This window comes from Tamandua tetradactyla, chromosome 3 (assembly GCF_023851605.1).
Source record: "Tamandua tetradactyla isolate mTamTet1 chromosome 3, mTamTet1.pri, whole genome shotgun sequence".
Lineage (NCBI taxonomy): Eukaryota > Metazoa > Chordata > Mammalia > Pilosa > Myrmecophagidae > Tamandua > Tamandua tetradactyla.
In genome coordinates this window covers 195,157,102-195,173,257 of record NC_135329.1, presented here as the reverse complement: position 1 = coordinate 195,173,257, position 16,156 = coordinate 195,157,102, and the positions used below count along the sequence as shown (strand labels likewise).

General features: G+C 48.2%; 1 protein-coding gene across 6 annotated transcripts; it reads left to right on the top strand.

Moving 5' to 3' along the window:
- The first annotated feature begins 902 nt into the window (after positions 1-902).
- Positions 903-15,898, top strand: DNPEP (aspartyl aminopeptidase). Of its 6 annotated transcripts, none has more exons than XM_077155222.1 (15): positions 903-995; positions 1,560-1,653; positions 1,741-1,829; positions 1,940-2,053; positions 2,394-2,519; positions 2,718-2,848; positions 3,126-3,201; positions 3,319-3,426; positions 3,999-4,076; positions 5,052-5,135; positions 6,753-6,913; positions 7,306-7,345; positions 7,471-7,572; positions 15,248-15,415; positions 15,748-15,898. In XM_077155222.1, exons 1-15 carry the CDS (start codon positions 990-992, stop codon positions 15,796-15,798), a joined length of 1,428 nt encoding a protein of 475 aa, XP_077011337.1. In that variant the 5' UTR covers positions 903-989; the 3' UTR covers positions 15,799-15,898. The 6 variants fall into 6 exon arrangements, with proteins under 6 accessions (XP_077011337.1, XP_077011338.1, XP_077011335.1 ...); XM_077155223.1 differs by having other exon boundaries at positions 911-995; positions 3,301-3,426; XM_077155220.1 differs by lacking the exon at positions 903-995 and adding an exon at positions 999-1,098 and having other exon boundaries at positions 3,301-3,426.
- The last annotated feature ends 258 nt before the right edge of the window (positions 15,899-16,156 follow it).

Sequence of the window (16,156 nt, the reverse complement as noted above, 5' to 3'; positions counted from 1 at the left end):
CTAAACTTTATACATAAATGGCATGTCAATAAATGGTTGGGGGATCCCAGGAATTTACCCCCTCCCTTAGTGTGTGTTCCCGAAAACTCCCCCCAATATCTGCTCTTTTGAAGTGAGGGGTGCGGAACCTTTCCAATCACTCCCATCCCAGGGACAGAAAGGAAAGACTGCTCCATCAATCTGCAATCGATGGAATGCTGATTGCACCCCTGGCGGCTGGGCGCCGTTATGAATTTAGGGGCCATCAAAAAGTCCTCATCAGAATTTATGATGAGGCAGCTGCATAGGGTTTTAAAAATTGTTACTCACCCCTCCTAACATAGGAGTATCAGAACCGCCTCCAGGAGGTTCTCCGCCCCCCCTACCCCCACCACATCGTTTTAAGAAGTGTAAAGAGCACAGATCACCGAGTCAAACCCCAGATCCACTCAAACAGCTGTGTGATCTTGGGCAAGTCATTAACTCTGTCCTCAGGACCCTCCTGTGTAACATAATACCTACCAAGGTGTACAGAAAAAGACCCAGAAATATCTGAGAAGCATGTAGCTGTTGCTCCGGGCCTCTGGGTTCAAATTAATTTGGGTCCAAGTCCCACCTCTGCCATTTACTACCTCGGTTGGCTCAGGTACAGCGGGGGCAGTTAAAGCACAAAGTTAATAGGGCCCCTCTGAAGATGAAACAAGATAAGACGTTGAACTTTATCCCAAAGCTAAGCCTCCTCGTGAGCCCTCCGTGCACACCAATCACGTTGCTTAGAGAGAAAGAGAACCTTGTACTGCTCGGGTCGGACCGGCTGAGCCGGCTGGGGGGAGCTTTCGGTGGGACTCGCCGCCGGGGGCAGGGCTGGCGGCTCTCGGCTGTCCTAGCACCTCCCGGACGACAGAGGGCGCCGGTCGCGGGTGGCCCGGCGAGGGCGGGACGAGGCGGGCGGCTGGGAGCCCGCGGAGCGCACCGCACCGGCTAGCGGACGCCGCCCCGCGCGCGGGGTGATGCAGGTCAGCGGCTCTCGCCCGTCCCGCCTGAGTTTTTATCCCAGACTCGGCCCCGCGCCCGCTCGGGCCTGCGCTCTGCATCGCGCTGGGGAGCGTCCGACCCAAAGTGAAACAGAAAGCCCGGGGTGATCGGAACCTTTCGGGGTTGGAAGGGCTCTGCGGGGATGGGCTGGGGTGGGCGGAGGGAAAGTGGGGTATTCCTGGGGCACAGGATGAGGGGCTCCGGGAACTAGGCCAGGTGGCGCGCAGGTGCCGCGCAGCGGCTCGGAGTTAGGGGGCCTACTTGGGAGCTCGGAGTTCAAAACTAGACCGGGTTTTCACAGCTGGGCAGGGACGCGGAGGTGGGACTTGTGGGGCCGGGCGATCTGGAGCCTTTGGCTGGAGGGCCTTAAATTTCAGCGGAGAGAGGTTCGGCCCAGGTTCTGGAGCTCTTGGTAGGGGAAGGGGCGTGAGCAGAGGTCAGAGCCTTGGAGCGGTCACGTCTGGAGGTGGGGTGGGGGTAGAGGTCTCGAAACTCGAATGCGAGGTTCGGGATCTCCCAGGAGTCTGAGCGACCCTTCCCCCTAGGTGGCCATGGCCGGCATGGCCCGCAAAGAGGCGGTGCAGGCCGCTGCCCGGGAGCTCCTCAAGTTCGTGAACCGGAGTCCCTCTCCCTTCCACGGTGAGTGATCAGCACCGGGGAGGAGGTTGGGGGCCGGTGAGCCCTTCCGGCTTCCATCTCTGTGAGAGAGTTCTTCTATCTTTACAGCTGTGGCAGAATGCCGCAGCCGCCTCCTCCAGGCTGGCTTCCGTGAACTCAAGGAGACCGACAGCTGGGATATCAAACCCGAGAGCAAGGTACCTGGGGTGGGACGGGGGTGGGGGTGGGGCGGAGAGGCAAGGCCCTAGGTTGGGGTCCAAAGTCCTTTGTGCCAGCTGGCTAATCTTTTCCAACCCCCCATCGCCAGTATTTTCTAACCAGGAACTCCTCCACCATCATCGCTTTTGCCGTGGGGGGCCAGTATGTTCCTGGCAATGGCTTCAGTCTTATTGGGGCTCACACCGACAGCCCCTGCCTTCGGGTAAGCAACTGGGGATGTGCTGAAGGTACCGATGCTTTGGGGGTGGGGTGAGGTGTCAAGGGGAATTTGGGACAAGAGAGCCAGAGGATACAAATTGGGAGCCCCTAGACCCTGGAGCAGGAGCGACGATTGACTTATTGCTCCCTCTTGCAAACTTTGTGCCCATCATCTGGCACTGAGTTCCTTAGCTTGTGCATGACTTGAATCTCATCTCCAACAGGAAACTAAAGTCCCATAGGCCAGGGCTCAGCATCTCACCCCATGAGTCTGGGGAGCCAGCTGGGGCAGGTGAGGATGAGCACGTCCAGTTATTCCGCCTCCTCTGACTTGCCTGCTCCAGGTGAAACGCCGCTCTCGGCGCAGCCAGGTGGGCTTCCATCAGGTCGGCGTGGAGACCTATGGTGGGGGGATCTGGAGCACTTGGTTTGACCGTGACCTGACCTTGGCTGGACGTGTCATTGTCAAGGTCAGAACTGGGTTTGGGGAACTTGGGGTGGGGGGTTCTCAGCTTCAGCTTCCTGAAGGGTACAAGGCAGGGAGAGCCCCCTGGGGCAGAGGGGGAAGGGGCAGTCAGTCAGAGGAACGCTTTGGTGAGTCTGGGGGAGGGAGCTTTACCAGGTGGGGTTGGGAGGTGCCCTAGGCTGACCCAGCTGCTGGGCCACAGTGCCCTACCTCAGGCCGGCTGGAGCAGCGGCTCGTGCATGTGGAGCGGCCCATTCTGCGCATCCCACACCTGGCCATCCACCTGCAGCGAAATGTCAATGAGAACTTCGGGCCCAACATGGAGATGCACCTGTGAGGCTGGGGCTGTGGTGGCTGGGAGGGGCAGAGGGTGGCACCATGTGTCAGAAGAGACCCCAGTAGGTCTTGGGGGGTCCCACCTAACAGAGACCCCCATCACGTTCTTCTCTTGGGACCCAGTGGGTGTCCAGAGGCTCTCACGACTCTGTCTGTGGGAAGCAGGCTGGGAGTGGAAGGGCAAGGGCAATTCATGTTAGGGGCTCAGGGGTGCCCTGCTCTGCTGTGTCCCCTAGCACTCCCCACACATGCCCTCTCATGGGTCTCCCCACAGAGTCCCCATTCTTGCCACTGCAGTCCAGGAGGAACTGGAGAAGGGGACCCCTGAGCCAGGGCTTCTCAATGCTTCAGTAAGAGAGTCTTCTGTGCCCGGGGGAGGGACGGGCAGGGGGGCAAAGGGTTATCCCCCAACAAGGAGAGAGAAGCAGCAGTGCAAACTCTCCTTCCAGAATCCTCCTGTCCTGCAGGATGACCGGCACCACTCGGTCCTCATGTCGCTGCTCTGTGCCCAGCTGGGGCTGAGCCCTGAGGACATCTTGGAGATGGAGCTCTGCCTTGCTGATACCCAACCTGCGGTAGGAACCCAGAATGTCCCCTGAGGCCAAGACCACCAGTCACTGTCTTACCTCTGCTTCCAGAGCAGTGGTTCTCAAAAAGGCAGGCCTCCCACCCTGGCCTGCTGTTCGGACACTCGGCAGTAAGGCCTGGGAGTTGGCCTTTTCACAGATTCCCCCAGGGATTCTGTAGCAGGTGGGCCCTGTTCTGACCCACACTGGCTCTGAACCTCTAGCAAAAGACCACCCTCTTTCTGGAATTTCCCCTCCTGTCTTCAGGAGGAGATTGCTAGCTCTTCTCAGTGCTCTGTCCTGTTAGAACATGCTCTGTGTTTATTTCCTTCACTTTTCTTTGTGGCTGTTCAGCCCTTCCCTCTTCCTGTCCCACAACCATCAGTCGCCCCTCAGCTCCAGGCCAGCCCCTTCTTCATTCTCAGTTCAGCCCTGTACAGCTGGGAGAATAGCGCCCCAAGCCCAGGGTCAGGGAGAGGTGGCATAAGAAACCAAGGTGCCTTGTACGTACAAGTTCAGGCCCTGGGGAACAGGGAGAGGCCGTGGGGGTGGAGCCTGGGCTGACTGTCCCATCTCTCCAGGTCCTGGGTGGCGCCTATGAAGAGTTCATCTTTGCCCCTCGGCTGGACAATCTGCACAGCTGCTTCTGTGCCCTGCAGGTGAGACACTGGGGCACCCCCTGGGCGATGTGCACTGCCAAGAGGTGGTGGGGCTGCAGGTGGTAAGGAAAGGCTGCTGGTGCTGGGGGGTGGGGTGGGTGGGGAGGGCTTGAATGCCCCTGTCTCAGCATTGTTTTCCTTGGCCAGCATCCTTCTCCTGGTCTGGGGTTGGAGACTGAAGGAATGGGAAGGCTGAGAAATTGCTTGGGGCACCACAGGGTCCTGTCCTCTCCCCGCTCCTTCTGCTTTTCCTTTGAGCTAACAGCCTCTGCCCTACCACCTTATCATCCGTGGGGTGGTATCATCCACCTCCCCCTGCTTCCCTTTCTAGGCTTAAGCCCACCCGGCCTTCTCTCTGTTCCTTGGCATCTCTGGAGTAGTTTTTCTCCTTCCTGGTCGTCCCAATTCCCCACTCTCGATCCGTCCCAAGTCAGTTTTTTGTCCTCGCCTCGTCCTCTGCCCTTTTCTGCCTCTCCTTCCCCTCCCTTCCTGTTGCTAGGGATGGGCTTTGGGGTGCAGTCAATAGAACCAGAGCCAGACCAGGGTCTGCATGTGCTGCTACAGTGGGCCAGCCAGTCAGTCTTGTCACCAACAACTCTTGGCACCCCAGGCTTTTAACTGAGGCTGATTTGTTCATGTGATCTCCACGGTCCTTTGGACTTTCCGGGATTCTCAGTTTTTCCTTCCGACATACATATCCTCCCCTGGCCTTTCACATGGAAAGGTGTGGGAGAAGAACTCCCAAAGGATGGCTTCTTGTGACCGAGTTGAAAAGCACCCACTCCTCCCCGCCACACACACATCCTTTGCCAGGGAGTGTCCTAAGAGGAGAAGGCCAGTGAAGGCCAAGCCTACTTCACTCCGGGCAGGGCAGTAGAAGGCAGGTGGGGGCATCTGAACCTTGAGGGTGTGGGTGGGCTGAGTTGCCGAGGAAGGAGAGGTGACGATGGTGCTCTTGTTTCCCGCTCTGGACAGGCCTTGATCGATTCCTGCACAACCCCTGCCTCCCTTGCCATGGATCCCCACGTACGCATGGTTGCACTCTACGACAACGAAGAGGTGTGTGGAGGGCCCTGGGGAGGGTTCCCCTTGCCAAGCCTTCCCCAGCCACCTTGTGCCAGGTGCACCAGAACCAGGGCTACCCTGGAGGCCCCAAAGACATGGAGATGCTACCCGTGCTTCCTTGTCCTTTGGAATCCCCCCTGGCTCAGTATGTATCTGCTTCTAGCGACCTCATCTCCCATCTCTCTCTCTCTCTGCCACAGGGTGCGCTCCTCGAGGGCAGGGACTATACCCAGTTCATCCTTGTGGGCCAAGGCTTAGCGTAGAGGCCCCTCCTTGACATGCCTGTGTTTGAATACTGTCTTAGAGGCTATAATAAAGATTCCAGAATACCTTGGCTTGAAGAAATAGTTCTCTGTCATGTAATTACATGGGTCAGAGTTAGCAGTCCAGGGTGGATCTCTGCCATCTATAACACCTGGCTTCCATCTCAGGATCCAGGGGACTGCTCTAGCTCCTGCCATCATGTCTACACTAAGTTAGTAGGAAGGGAGGATTTTTTCTTTTTTCTTCTAGCTGCTCCAATATATTGGAGACCCTAAGAGATATCAATATAATGATTCAGCAGTCATACTCATTTGTTAAATCTTACCTTCTCTGTTATACTCCTCCTCTTTTTTTTTTTTCTTTTTTGTGAAAAATAACATATACAAAAAAGCAATAAATTTCAAAGCACATTGCAACAGTTAGTTGTAGAACAGATTTCAGAGTTTGGTATGGGTTGCAATTCCACAATTCACAATTTTAGGTTTTTACTTCTAGCTGCTCTGAAAGTACTGGAGACAAAAGGAAATAGCAATATAATGATTCAGCAATCATACTCTAATCCCTACCTTCTCTGTGTAACTCCACCATCACCTTTGATCTTTCTTCCACTCTTTAGGGGTATTGGGGCTATGGCCATTCTAACTTTCTCATGTTGGAAGGGGCTGTCAGTAACATGGGGTCAGGGGATGGAACTAGCTGATGTTCTGGAGAGACTGGGCCCTCTAGGTTTCAGGGCTTATCTGGTCCAGGGACCCATCTGGAGGTTGTAGATTTCTGGAAAGTTATCCTAGTGCTTGGACCCTTGGTAGAATCTTATATAATGCCCTAGGTGTTCTTTAGGATTTATACCATTCCTTTTAAGAGCCTGATCCAGAAATGTCATCCATCACTGACTACATTGCATTTGTTAGAGCTTAACATGACTGGAAATGTCATCTCTAGCTGGGTAGTTAGGTGCGTAAATACAACTTAGGTGTTCTGCTAGAAAAGATATTGGTGAACAGTTAGTCTCTGCCACGTCCGTACAAGAAAATCGAACAGTACAGCGAGGACCTGTGCTGATCAGATAGGAGGGCCAGGAAGAGAGAAGGGGGCAAATGTGGGAAACCCATTGGTAACTGCTGTTTCTGTCCCTGAGCTAACCCTGAATTACTTTGGTCCTATCCCATGGTCAGGATTTCAGTGGTGACACAGGTGTAGGCTTCTGGGGTTGGGGAGCTGCTAACACCCCTCATTCCCCACTCAGTGATTCACTGAGGGCTGGATCTGTGTGGGCATTGGATCCTCTCAGTTCCGTCTCAGGCCCCTGACCCTAGAGCCCTGGAGTCAGGTCTTTACTATCACCAGGTGGGATCCGAGAGTGCCCAGGGGGCACAATCACTGCTCACGGAGCTGGTGCTGCGGCGGATCTCAGCCTCTTCCCAGCACCTGACAGCGTTCGAGGAAGCCATGCCCAAGTCCTACATGATCAGCGCAGACATGGCCCACGCCGTGCACCCCAACTACCTGTGAGTCAGTCGGCCAGGCCTGTGCCTAGTCACACCCCTGGCACCTGAGCTCAGCCTGCCTTCAGCCCATGCCCTGGCCCTGGCCTTCCCCCTCCACCTTCTTTCACATTTTGCCAGTGGGTTCAGCAGAGACTTCCTGATGACCACTCCAGGGCCCAACTTGTTGAATGGGTTTTGTCTCACAGACTGAGAGTCACAGACTTTGTCTCTATCTATTGCTAATGGTTGCAATGTTTAGGACTCTGACTCCCAGCCCTGCACTCTTTCCTGCTCTTACTAGCCTGGGCAGGAAAGAATGCTGTGATCCATTAGTGATGTCTGCTGTGGAAGGGGTGGTGGGTGTTGACCAGCTAGTCCAGTTTGCATCCCTGGCCCTAATTACTCTCTTGCAGGGACAAGCATGAGGAGAACCACCGGCCCTTATTCCACAAGGTGAGACATTCCTGCGCCTCCTCAGGGACTCAGAAGGCCTGGCTGGTTCTGAGCCAAATCTCCTTCACTATGGACCTGTCATCTGCCTCTGCCTCACCCTTGACTCCCGACTTCCCTCTCCCCAGGGCCCTGTGATCAAGGTGAACAGCAAGCAGCGCTATGCCTCGAATGCGGTTTCTGAGGCCCTGATCCGAGAGGTGGCCAGCCATGTCGGGGTACCCCTGCAGGTGAGGGTGGGCCCCCAATGAGGAAGGAGCCTGGTAGAGGATTTTTGGTGGGGGGAGAGGGCTCCAAGTAGAGTAAGAAGAACAGGACCTTTGCCTATGGACAGAATTGGGTTTAATGCTGGTTCTGCTGTGATATTCACTCTGTGACCTTGGTCAAGTCTGTTAACCTCTCTGAGTCTTAATTTCCACCTGTGTAAAATGAGGGTGATAACTTTCCTCCTTTCCTGGGTTACTGTGAGGATTAAAGGCATGGGATACTCCTGTGCTTGGTGGGTTAGCCCTGCCCTTTTCCCACCCAGCACCCCCAGACCCCTTGGGGACTTTCATAATGGAAATTCAGAGCTGGGAGCCTAGAGCCCCAACTACTCATTTTCCCTCTTGCCTTAGGACTCACTTATCCTGTCTCCCTGTGGTAGGGACTGGGACCCAGGGTGGGCAAATGACTTACCGCCCAGTGAGTCTCAGTGGGGCCAGGACTAGGAACCCAGCGTTCTGACTCCCAGCCCTGTACTCTTTCAGCTGCACCCCTCCCCCTGCACCACCCCAGGTAGGACTGAGTTGTGCCACTTTCAGGAGGGCCCCTCAATCAGTTGAGCTTATTGAGAAGGAGGCAGCTGTGGGAGGGTCTGGAGGAAGCCCTGGACCTGTTAGAAGAAGAGAAAGTCAGGGCCAGACTGCAGGGGGTGAGGGGAGACGCCTGCAAGGCCAGTCGTACAGGGCTTCCCAGGCCAGGGAAGGGCGCCTCGGTTTATTCTAAGGAAGTTGGAAGACATTGGGTGCTTTTTTCTTTAACAACTTATTGTAGAAGCAAGACAGGCTACTTTAGAACATCAGAAACTATAAATAGAAATGAGGAAATAAAACATTAATCCCAGAGATTAATGTATATTCTTCCAGAATCTTTTCTATGCATGTAAGCTTTTTTCTTTTTTTTTGTATGCCGTATGGCAGGGTCACATTTCATTCTTTTTCCATGTGAGTATCCCATTATTGCAGCACTATTTGTTGAATTTTTGTTTGTTTTTTTGTTTGCTTATTTGGTTTTTGGGAAATGTATGGGCCGGGAATCGAGCCTGGCTCTCCTACGTGGCAAGTGAGAATTCTACCACTGAACTACCCTTGCAACCCCTATGCATGTAGACTTTTTAAAAGTGAAATCCTGTTGCATATACTTTTTGTCACCTTTTTCATTCAGCCATTTCCACCCTTCCACTTCGGTAAAATTTTGTTTCTGGAAATTTGTATCTCACCTAATATGCAGATAATTTTCAATTTTCCCCAGTTATCCCCAGATTGTTCTTTATAGTTGTTTGTCCTACCATAGAATCCAATCTGATTGACACATCACTTAGTCTTGCTTAATCTAGTCCAGCCCCCTTTTTTTATAATACTGACTTATGAAGAAACCAGGCTGATCGTCCCATGTAATGTCTCATTTTCTGGTTTTGTCTGCTAATTCTCTTGTGGTATCACCAGCTTGTTCCTCTAGCTGCCCTGTATAGCTGGTGAATTGGACTTTCTATCTAAAGGCTGGAAAAGTTCGAATTAAGCATTTCTGACCAGAAGACACCATGGCCAGGTGCTTCGTATTGCATCGCACACAGGCTGCTCTTCTCTTGCAGCCTTAGCAGTGCCAGTGGGGACACTGGACTGGGGGTACTGGTCTGATCCCACCACCCTATGGTGGTTTATTCCTTTGACCGGATAGTGACCTGTGCAGATGACAAGTTACCCACCAACCAGGCACCTAAGGGTTTTAACACCAATTACTAATCCTTACCTAAATCAGTTCCATTAGGGTTTACTGAACCTCTTTCCCCATTCCTTTGTTTCTTCCACATTTTAGTTGCTAGCCTTCTGTAAAGTAGAACTTTTTCCATCAACCAGGTCTATTTGGTCATTGTGAATTCTAGTTCCTACTGGAAAGGTGGGATAAATACTTAATTCTTTCCCTATAATAGTTGTTTTGTTTTGTTTTTGTATAGTGGGGATCACATTTCATTCTTTTTCCATGTGACTATCCCATTATTACAACACTATTTGTTGATTTTTTTGTGTGTGTGGAAGTGCAAGGGCTGGGAATTGACCCTGGGTCTCCCTCATGGCAGGTGAGAATTCTACCACTGAACTACCCTTGCACCCCTCCTATAATAGTTTTTAAGGTGAAATGTCTTAATAGCCCTCCAAGTGGTGAAAAAAAAATTTTCCCCTTAATCTTTCTTGACATCATTGTGAATCACGGCTTTTCATCACTTTGCTGTGATTTGGGTCCTCTGTCATTATTATGATGATTATTATTATTACTGTTTTGCATGGGCAGGCATCGAGAATCAAATCCGGGTCTCTGGCAAGGCAGGCAAGAATTCTTCCACTGAGCCACCGTCTCACTGCTGTCATTATTTTTGATGTCCCCATTCCATAGCTTGACCACTGGAAGCCCTTTCAGTGTAAGCCTGCATCCTTTTGATGGGACTCGTGAAGTTTTCTTGCCTTTTGGCACAGTAAATATCAGAATCGTCTTGTTCATTTCTCTCTCCAGACTCGGTAGCTTTTAGTGGGCAGTGGTATTGGAGACTGGTCTGGTGCCACAGGTGCTCAGTGTTATTGGGGGCGGGTGGGCATTGCTTTGGGGCCACTTCCTCAGGCCAAGCTAGGAAAAAAATAACTATTTTTTAAAATCAGGAGTTAATATTATAATTCTTATTCAAAGAATAGAAACATTTATTTAGTTACTTTTATTCTCTTGTCTCTTACACTGAAAATCTTGAAGCAACATTATGATATTTACTTTTTTTTTTTTTTTGCATGGACAGGCACCGGGAATTGAACCCGGGTCTCGGGCATGGCAGGCGAGAACTCTGCCACTGAGCCACCATCACACCGCCTTATTCTTATTTACTTTTGACCATGTTGTAAAAAAAATAGTTTCAGAATGCCAATAGCAATAAATTTTTGAAATGTCCACAAATAATTTATTTAGCTACTATACATATTTAAATCACCATACAACTTAAAACAATATATGAACAAAATATGAATATTGACTTTTCCCACACTTACATTTCTGGTCATTGTGTTCAAACTCTACATGATTCTTTGATTTCTGTCTTTGTCACCATTAGAACCACTTTTTTATTTTTTTTTAATTTTTTAATTTTTTAATTTTTTTATTAATTAAAAAAATTAACAAAACATTTAGAAATCATTCCATTCTACATGTACAATCAGTAATTCTTAATATCATCACATAGTTGCATATTCATCATTTCTTAGTACATTTGCATCGATTTAGAAAAAGAAATAAAAAGACAACAGAATAAGAATTAAAACGATAATAGAGAGAGGAAAAAAACCTATACCTCACATGCAGCTTCATTCAATGTTTTAACATAATTGCATTACAATTAGGTAGTATTGTGCTGTCCATTTCTGAGTTTTTATATCCAGTCCTGTTGCACAGTTTGTATCCCTTCAGCTCCAATTACCCCTTCTCTCTCTTTTTTTTTTTAATTAACGGAAAAAAAGAGATTAACCCAACATTTAGAAATCATACCATTCTACATATGCAATCAGTAATTCTTAACATCATCACATAGATGCATGATCATCGTTTCTTAGTACATTTGCATCGGTTTAGAAGAACTAGCAACACAACCGAAAAAGATATAGAATGTCAATATAGAGAAAGAACCACTTTTTGAGTCACCTAATTTATTTTCTCAGAACACATCACCTATGCCTTCTCAGTTGAGAGAGAGCTCTTTGGAAAAATCAGCTATATTAAGGAATAATTTACTGTAATAAAGTACACCCATTTCAAGATTTTGACAAGTGTACACCTTTTGTAACCCCCACCCAATCAAGATATCAAGCCCAGTAGCGATGTTTTAAAAAGCGCTAAAGCTACCAATGATTTTTCCTTTTTCTTTAACTTTTTTATTGCATATAATATAACATATATATAAAGCAAAGAAAGAAAAAAGCAATAATTTTCAAAGCGCTGTTCAACAAGTAGTTACAGAGCAGACCCCAGAGTCTGTCATGGGCTACCATACCATCATCTCAGAATTTTCCTTCTAGCTGCTCCAGAACATTGGAGGCTAAAAGGAAAAAATATTTTTTATCATCACAATTGACTTTTTTTTCTTTTTTATGAAAAATAACATATATACATAAAAGCAATAAATGTTAAAGCACAGTGCAACAATTAGTTGGAGCGTAGATTTCAGAGTTTGGTATGGGTTACAGTTCCACAATTTTACATTTTTACTTCTAGCTGCTCTAAGGTACTGGAGACTAAAAGAAATACCAATTTAATGATTCAGCAATCACATTTTCTTGTTAAACCCTACCTTCTCTGTATAACGCCACCATCACCTTTGATCTTTCTCCTATTCTTTAGGGGTATTTGGGTTATGGCCATTCTAACTTTTTCATGTTGGAAGGGTCTGTCAATAATATGGGGTAGGGAGATGGAACTAGTTGATGTTCTGGAGAGGCTGGGCCCTCTGTATTTCAGGACTTATCTTGTCCAGAGACCCATCTGGAGGTTGTAGGTTTCTGGAAAGTTATCCTAGTGCATGGAACTTTTGTAGAATCCTATATATTGCCTTAGATGTTCTTTAGGATTGGCTGGAATGGATTTCTTTGGGATTTGACAAGTTATCATAGGTAGCAATGCCTAACTGAAGCTTGCATAGGAGTATTTGAACTCTCTCAGCCACTGATACCTTATTTGTTACACTTCTTTTCCCCCTTTTGGTCAGGATGGCATTGTTGATCCCACGGTACCTGGGAGTCATCTCCCACGCCGCCAGGGGGACGTTCATCCTTGGATGTCACGTCCCATGTAGGGGGGAGGGCACTGATGTCACTTGCAGAGTTGAGTTTAGAGAGAGTGAGGCCATATCTGAGCAACAGAAGAGGTCCTCCAGAAGGAACTCTTAGGCATGCCTATAGGTAGCTTCTCTGCTATGTACATAAGCCTCACAAGAGCAAGCCTTAAGATCAAGGGCTTGGCCTATTGATTTGGGTATCACTAATGTTTGACACAGTGTCAGGGGTTTATCTGATGGTAAAGTTTAATAGTTCCATTTTTTTCTCCTGTCCTCAAGGGACTTTGCCAATACTTTTTATTTATTTGTTTATTTATTTAGCATGGGCAGGCACCAGGAATCAAACCTGGGTCTCCGGCATGGCAGGCAAGAACTCTGCTTACTGAGCCACCGTGGCCTGCCTTGCCAATACTTTTTGATCATCTGCTTAATATATTCTAAGATGTATCCAAGCATTACATTAAACTATGATTAAAGGCCCTCATTCTTTTTTAATATTTTTATTGTAAACCTTAAACAAACATATAAGCATTCTTATTTATTTATTTATTTTGTATTATCAAACCAAACAATATACAAGCATGAACATTCTTAACATACAAACATTCCGTGTATGGTGTACAATCAATGGCTCACAATATCATCACATAGTAGTATATTCATCACCATGATCAGTTTTTAGAACATTTGTATCACTCCAGAAAAAGAAATAAAAAGAAAAAATTTGTACATACCATACCCCTTAACCCTCCCTCTAATTGAGCACTAGTATTTCCATCTACTCAATTTATTTTAACCTTTGTTTCCCCTATTATTTGCTTATTTTTAACTTAGCTGTCCATACCATAGATAAAAGGAGCATTAGACACAAGGTTTTCACAATCACACAGTCACATTGTAAAAGCTACATCATTATACAGTTATCTTCAGAAAACATGGCTACTGGAACACAGCTCTAAAGTTTCAGGTACTTCCCTCTAGCCTCTCTAATACACTATAAACTAAAAAGGAGATATCTGTATAATGTATAAGAATAACCTCCAGGATAACCTCTGGACTGTTTGAAATCTCTCAGCCACTGACACTTTATTTTGTCTCATTTCTCTCTTCCCCCTTTTGGTTGAGAAGCTTTTCTCAATCCCTTGATGCTAAGTCCCAGCTCATCCCAGGATTTCTGTCTCACGTTGCCAGGGAGATTTACACCCCCGGGAGTCCTGTCCCACATAGACAGGGGGAGGGCAGTGAGTTTGCTTGCTGTGTCAGCTTAGAGAGAGAGAGAGAGAGAGAGGCTACATCTGAGCAACAAAAGAGGTTCTCTGGGGGTGACTCTTAGGCCTTATTTTAAGTAGGCTTAGCCTATCCTTTGCAGGGATATGTTTCATAGGAGTGAACCCTAAGATTGAGGGCTCGGCCTATTGATTTGGTTGTTCCCACTGCTTGCAAGAATATCAGGAATTTCTCCAAATAGAAAAGTTGAATTTTTCTCCCTTTCTCCCCATTCTCCCAAGGTGACTTTGGAAATACTTCTTTATTCATAAATAAATCCCAGTGTTCGGATCACTCTGGGATTTATTGGGGCATCACACTAAACCAGACCAACCAACAAAATCTCATACCCCATTCAAGGTTCCATGTACTTACGGTGTTCAATTAAACTGACCATACAAGTTAAATTAGCAAATGTACTATTCAAAATACAAATTTTGCACCAAATGAACATTTCTCCCTTTAGTCTCACACAGAAGTTGAAGTTTTAAAATATGCCCATCTATTTTCAATGCCCTGCAGTATTGATATTCTTATTCTTTCTCATGCAAGAACATTTTTTAATTTGTATATTTAATCACCATATCTAGGCATTCCTAAGTTATACCATCCCAGTCTTTATCATCTGTCTTTCCTTCTGGTTTCATACATGCTCCCAGCCCTTCTCCCTCTATCAGTCTCACATTCAGCTTCATTCCATGTACTTATATTATTGTGGTACAATCAGGTAGTATCGTGCTATGCATTTCTGAATTTTTACAATCAGTCCTGTTGTACAGTCTTTATCCCTTTAGCACCAGGTACCCAATATGTACCCTATTTCTATCTCCTGATAACCTGTGTTCTTAACTGAAACTCTCCAATTTCACTCATGAATGTTAGTTCATATCAGTGAGACCATACAGTATTTGTCCTTTTGTTTCTGGCTAATCTCAGCATAATGTCTTTAAGATCCATCCATGCTGTTACGTGCTTCATGGCTTTATTGTCGTACAAGGACCCTTTTATTCTGGGTTCCCTGTGCTTCAGTTGTTTAAATGAGCTATCCGGGGTGGTACAATGATGACTCAGTGGCAAGAATTCTCGTCTGCTGAACTGGAGACGTGGCTTCAATTCCTGTAGACTGCCCATGCCAAAAGAAAAAAAGTAAATGAGCTGTCCAGCCAAGTTGAGTTAGATTATGTGCTGTGGAAAATTTAAGTTCTGAACAAAACAAATCTTTGGTATTTCTTTTATGGGAGGCTGTTTAGAGGGTGCAAAAAGGGATGAATGTTGGTTTTTGTTTTTTTTTTTTCAAATCTTGGCTGTTGTGAGGACAATGAGTTATTTCCAAGAGGCAAGAACTAGTGTAGTGGCAGTGCTGGTGAAGAGAACTGGACCAACTCAGAATATATTGTACTTGGGGTCTACCCTTTAGCGTTGGCTCTGTGACTTTGTACCATTCATTTCCACTTGCTAAGGGGGTAGACCGGACCATCTCCCAGATCCTTTCGGCCCAGCAGTTCTGAGGCGACTTCCTCCTTGGCCATCACGAGCACCCACTGTCGCTCATCAGCCTCGCCCCCTCTCCGCAGGATCTCATGGTCCGGAACGATTCGCCCTGCGGCACCACCATCGGCCCTATCTTGGCTTCTCGACTAGGGTTGCGGGTCCTGGATTTGGGCAGCCCCCAGCTGGCCATGCACTCCATCCGGGAGACAGCCTGCACCACGGGAGTCCTCCAGACCCTCACCCTCTTCAAGGTAACCCCCACCCCCCGCTGTGGCACTGGGTGCCTTCCCCCTCTGGTGCCAACATCATCATGAAGTGGCTAACCTAGGAGATGGGGGCTTCCCGGTTGTCATGCTACCATGTAGGAAAAGAAGGGTCCCCCATTCTTCTCAAGGCTTAGGGACCCTGGCCAGTTCCCAAGGGAAAATGCGGGGAGGAGAGATGGTCAGGGCAGCAGTTGTCAAGCAGTAGGTGACACAGCTATACTTCTCTTGCTGGGGTCTGTGTTGGTGAGAAATGAGTGGTGGAGTGGCTCCCGCCTGGTCACCCACCAATTCCAATCCCACATTGCCTCCTCTTCTAGGGTTTCTTTGAGCTGTTTCCATCTCTGAACCGCAACCTTCTAGTGGATTGAAGCCCCTTGGAAAGACTTCCCTTCCCAACCTTTTGCCCTTGAGTGGGGAAGTTCTCAGCTGAACTGAAGATGGGTTATTAAAGTGGATTTTTCACTCAAACTCACTCTACTGGGCTTGCTTGGAGAATGGGGGTGGGGGCTGAGCCTGACTTGAACCTCTGGAACTGGAGTAGAGGTGGAATGGGGGTAGGGGCTTCTGGTTGCTGAGGAGGCTTGAGTTCAAATCTCTTCTCTTTTCTCTTTCTTGAACCCGTGCCAGAGGTAGGTGAAGGGGGGTGTTTCTTCTCTTACCCCCAGCCCTCCCTTCCCCTGGGAAGTGGCCTTGGTGCTCTTCCCAGCTTCTGTTTCTCAGGCCATA

What these genes read in the sequence shown, in the direction of transcription:
- DNPEP (XM_077155223.1), top strand. An exon ending in CAGGGCTTCTCAATGCTTCA is followed by an intron (nt 3,202 to 3,300) that starts GTAAGAGAGTCT and finishes CTCTCCTTCCAG; the next exon opens with AATCCTCCTGTCCTGCAGGA. An exon ending in ACCGGCCCTTATTCCACAAG is followed by an intron (nt 7,346 to 7,470) that starts GTGAGACATTCC and finishes CCCTCTCCCCAG; the next exon opens with GGCCCTGTGATCAAGGTGAA.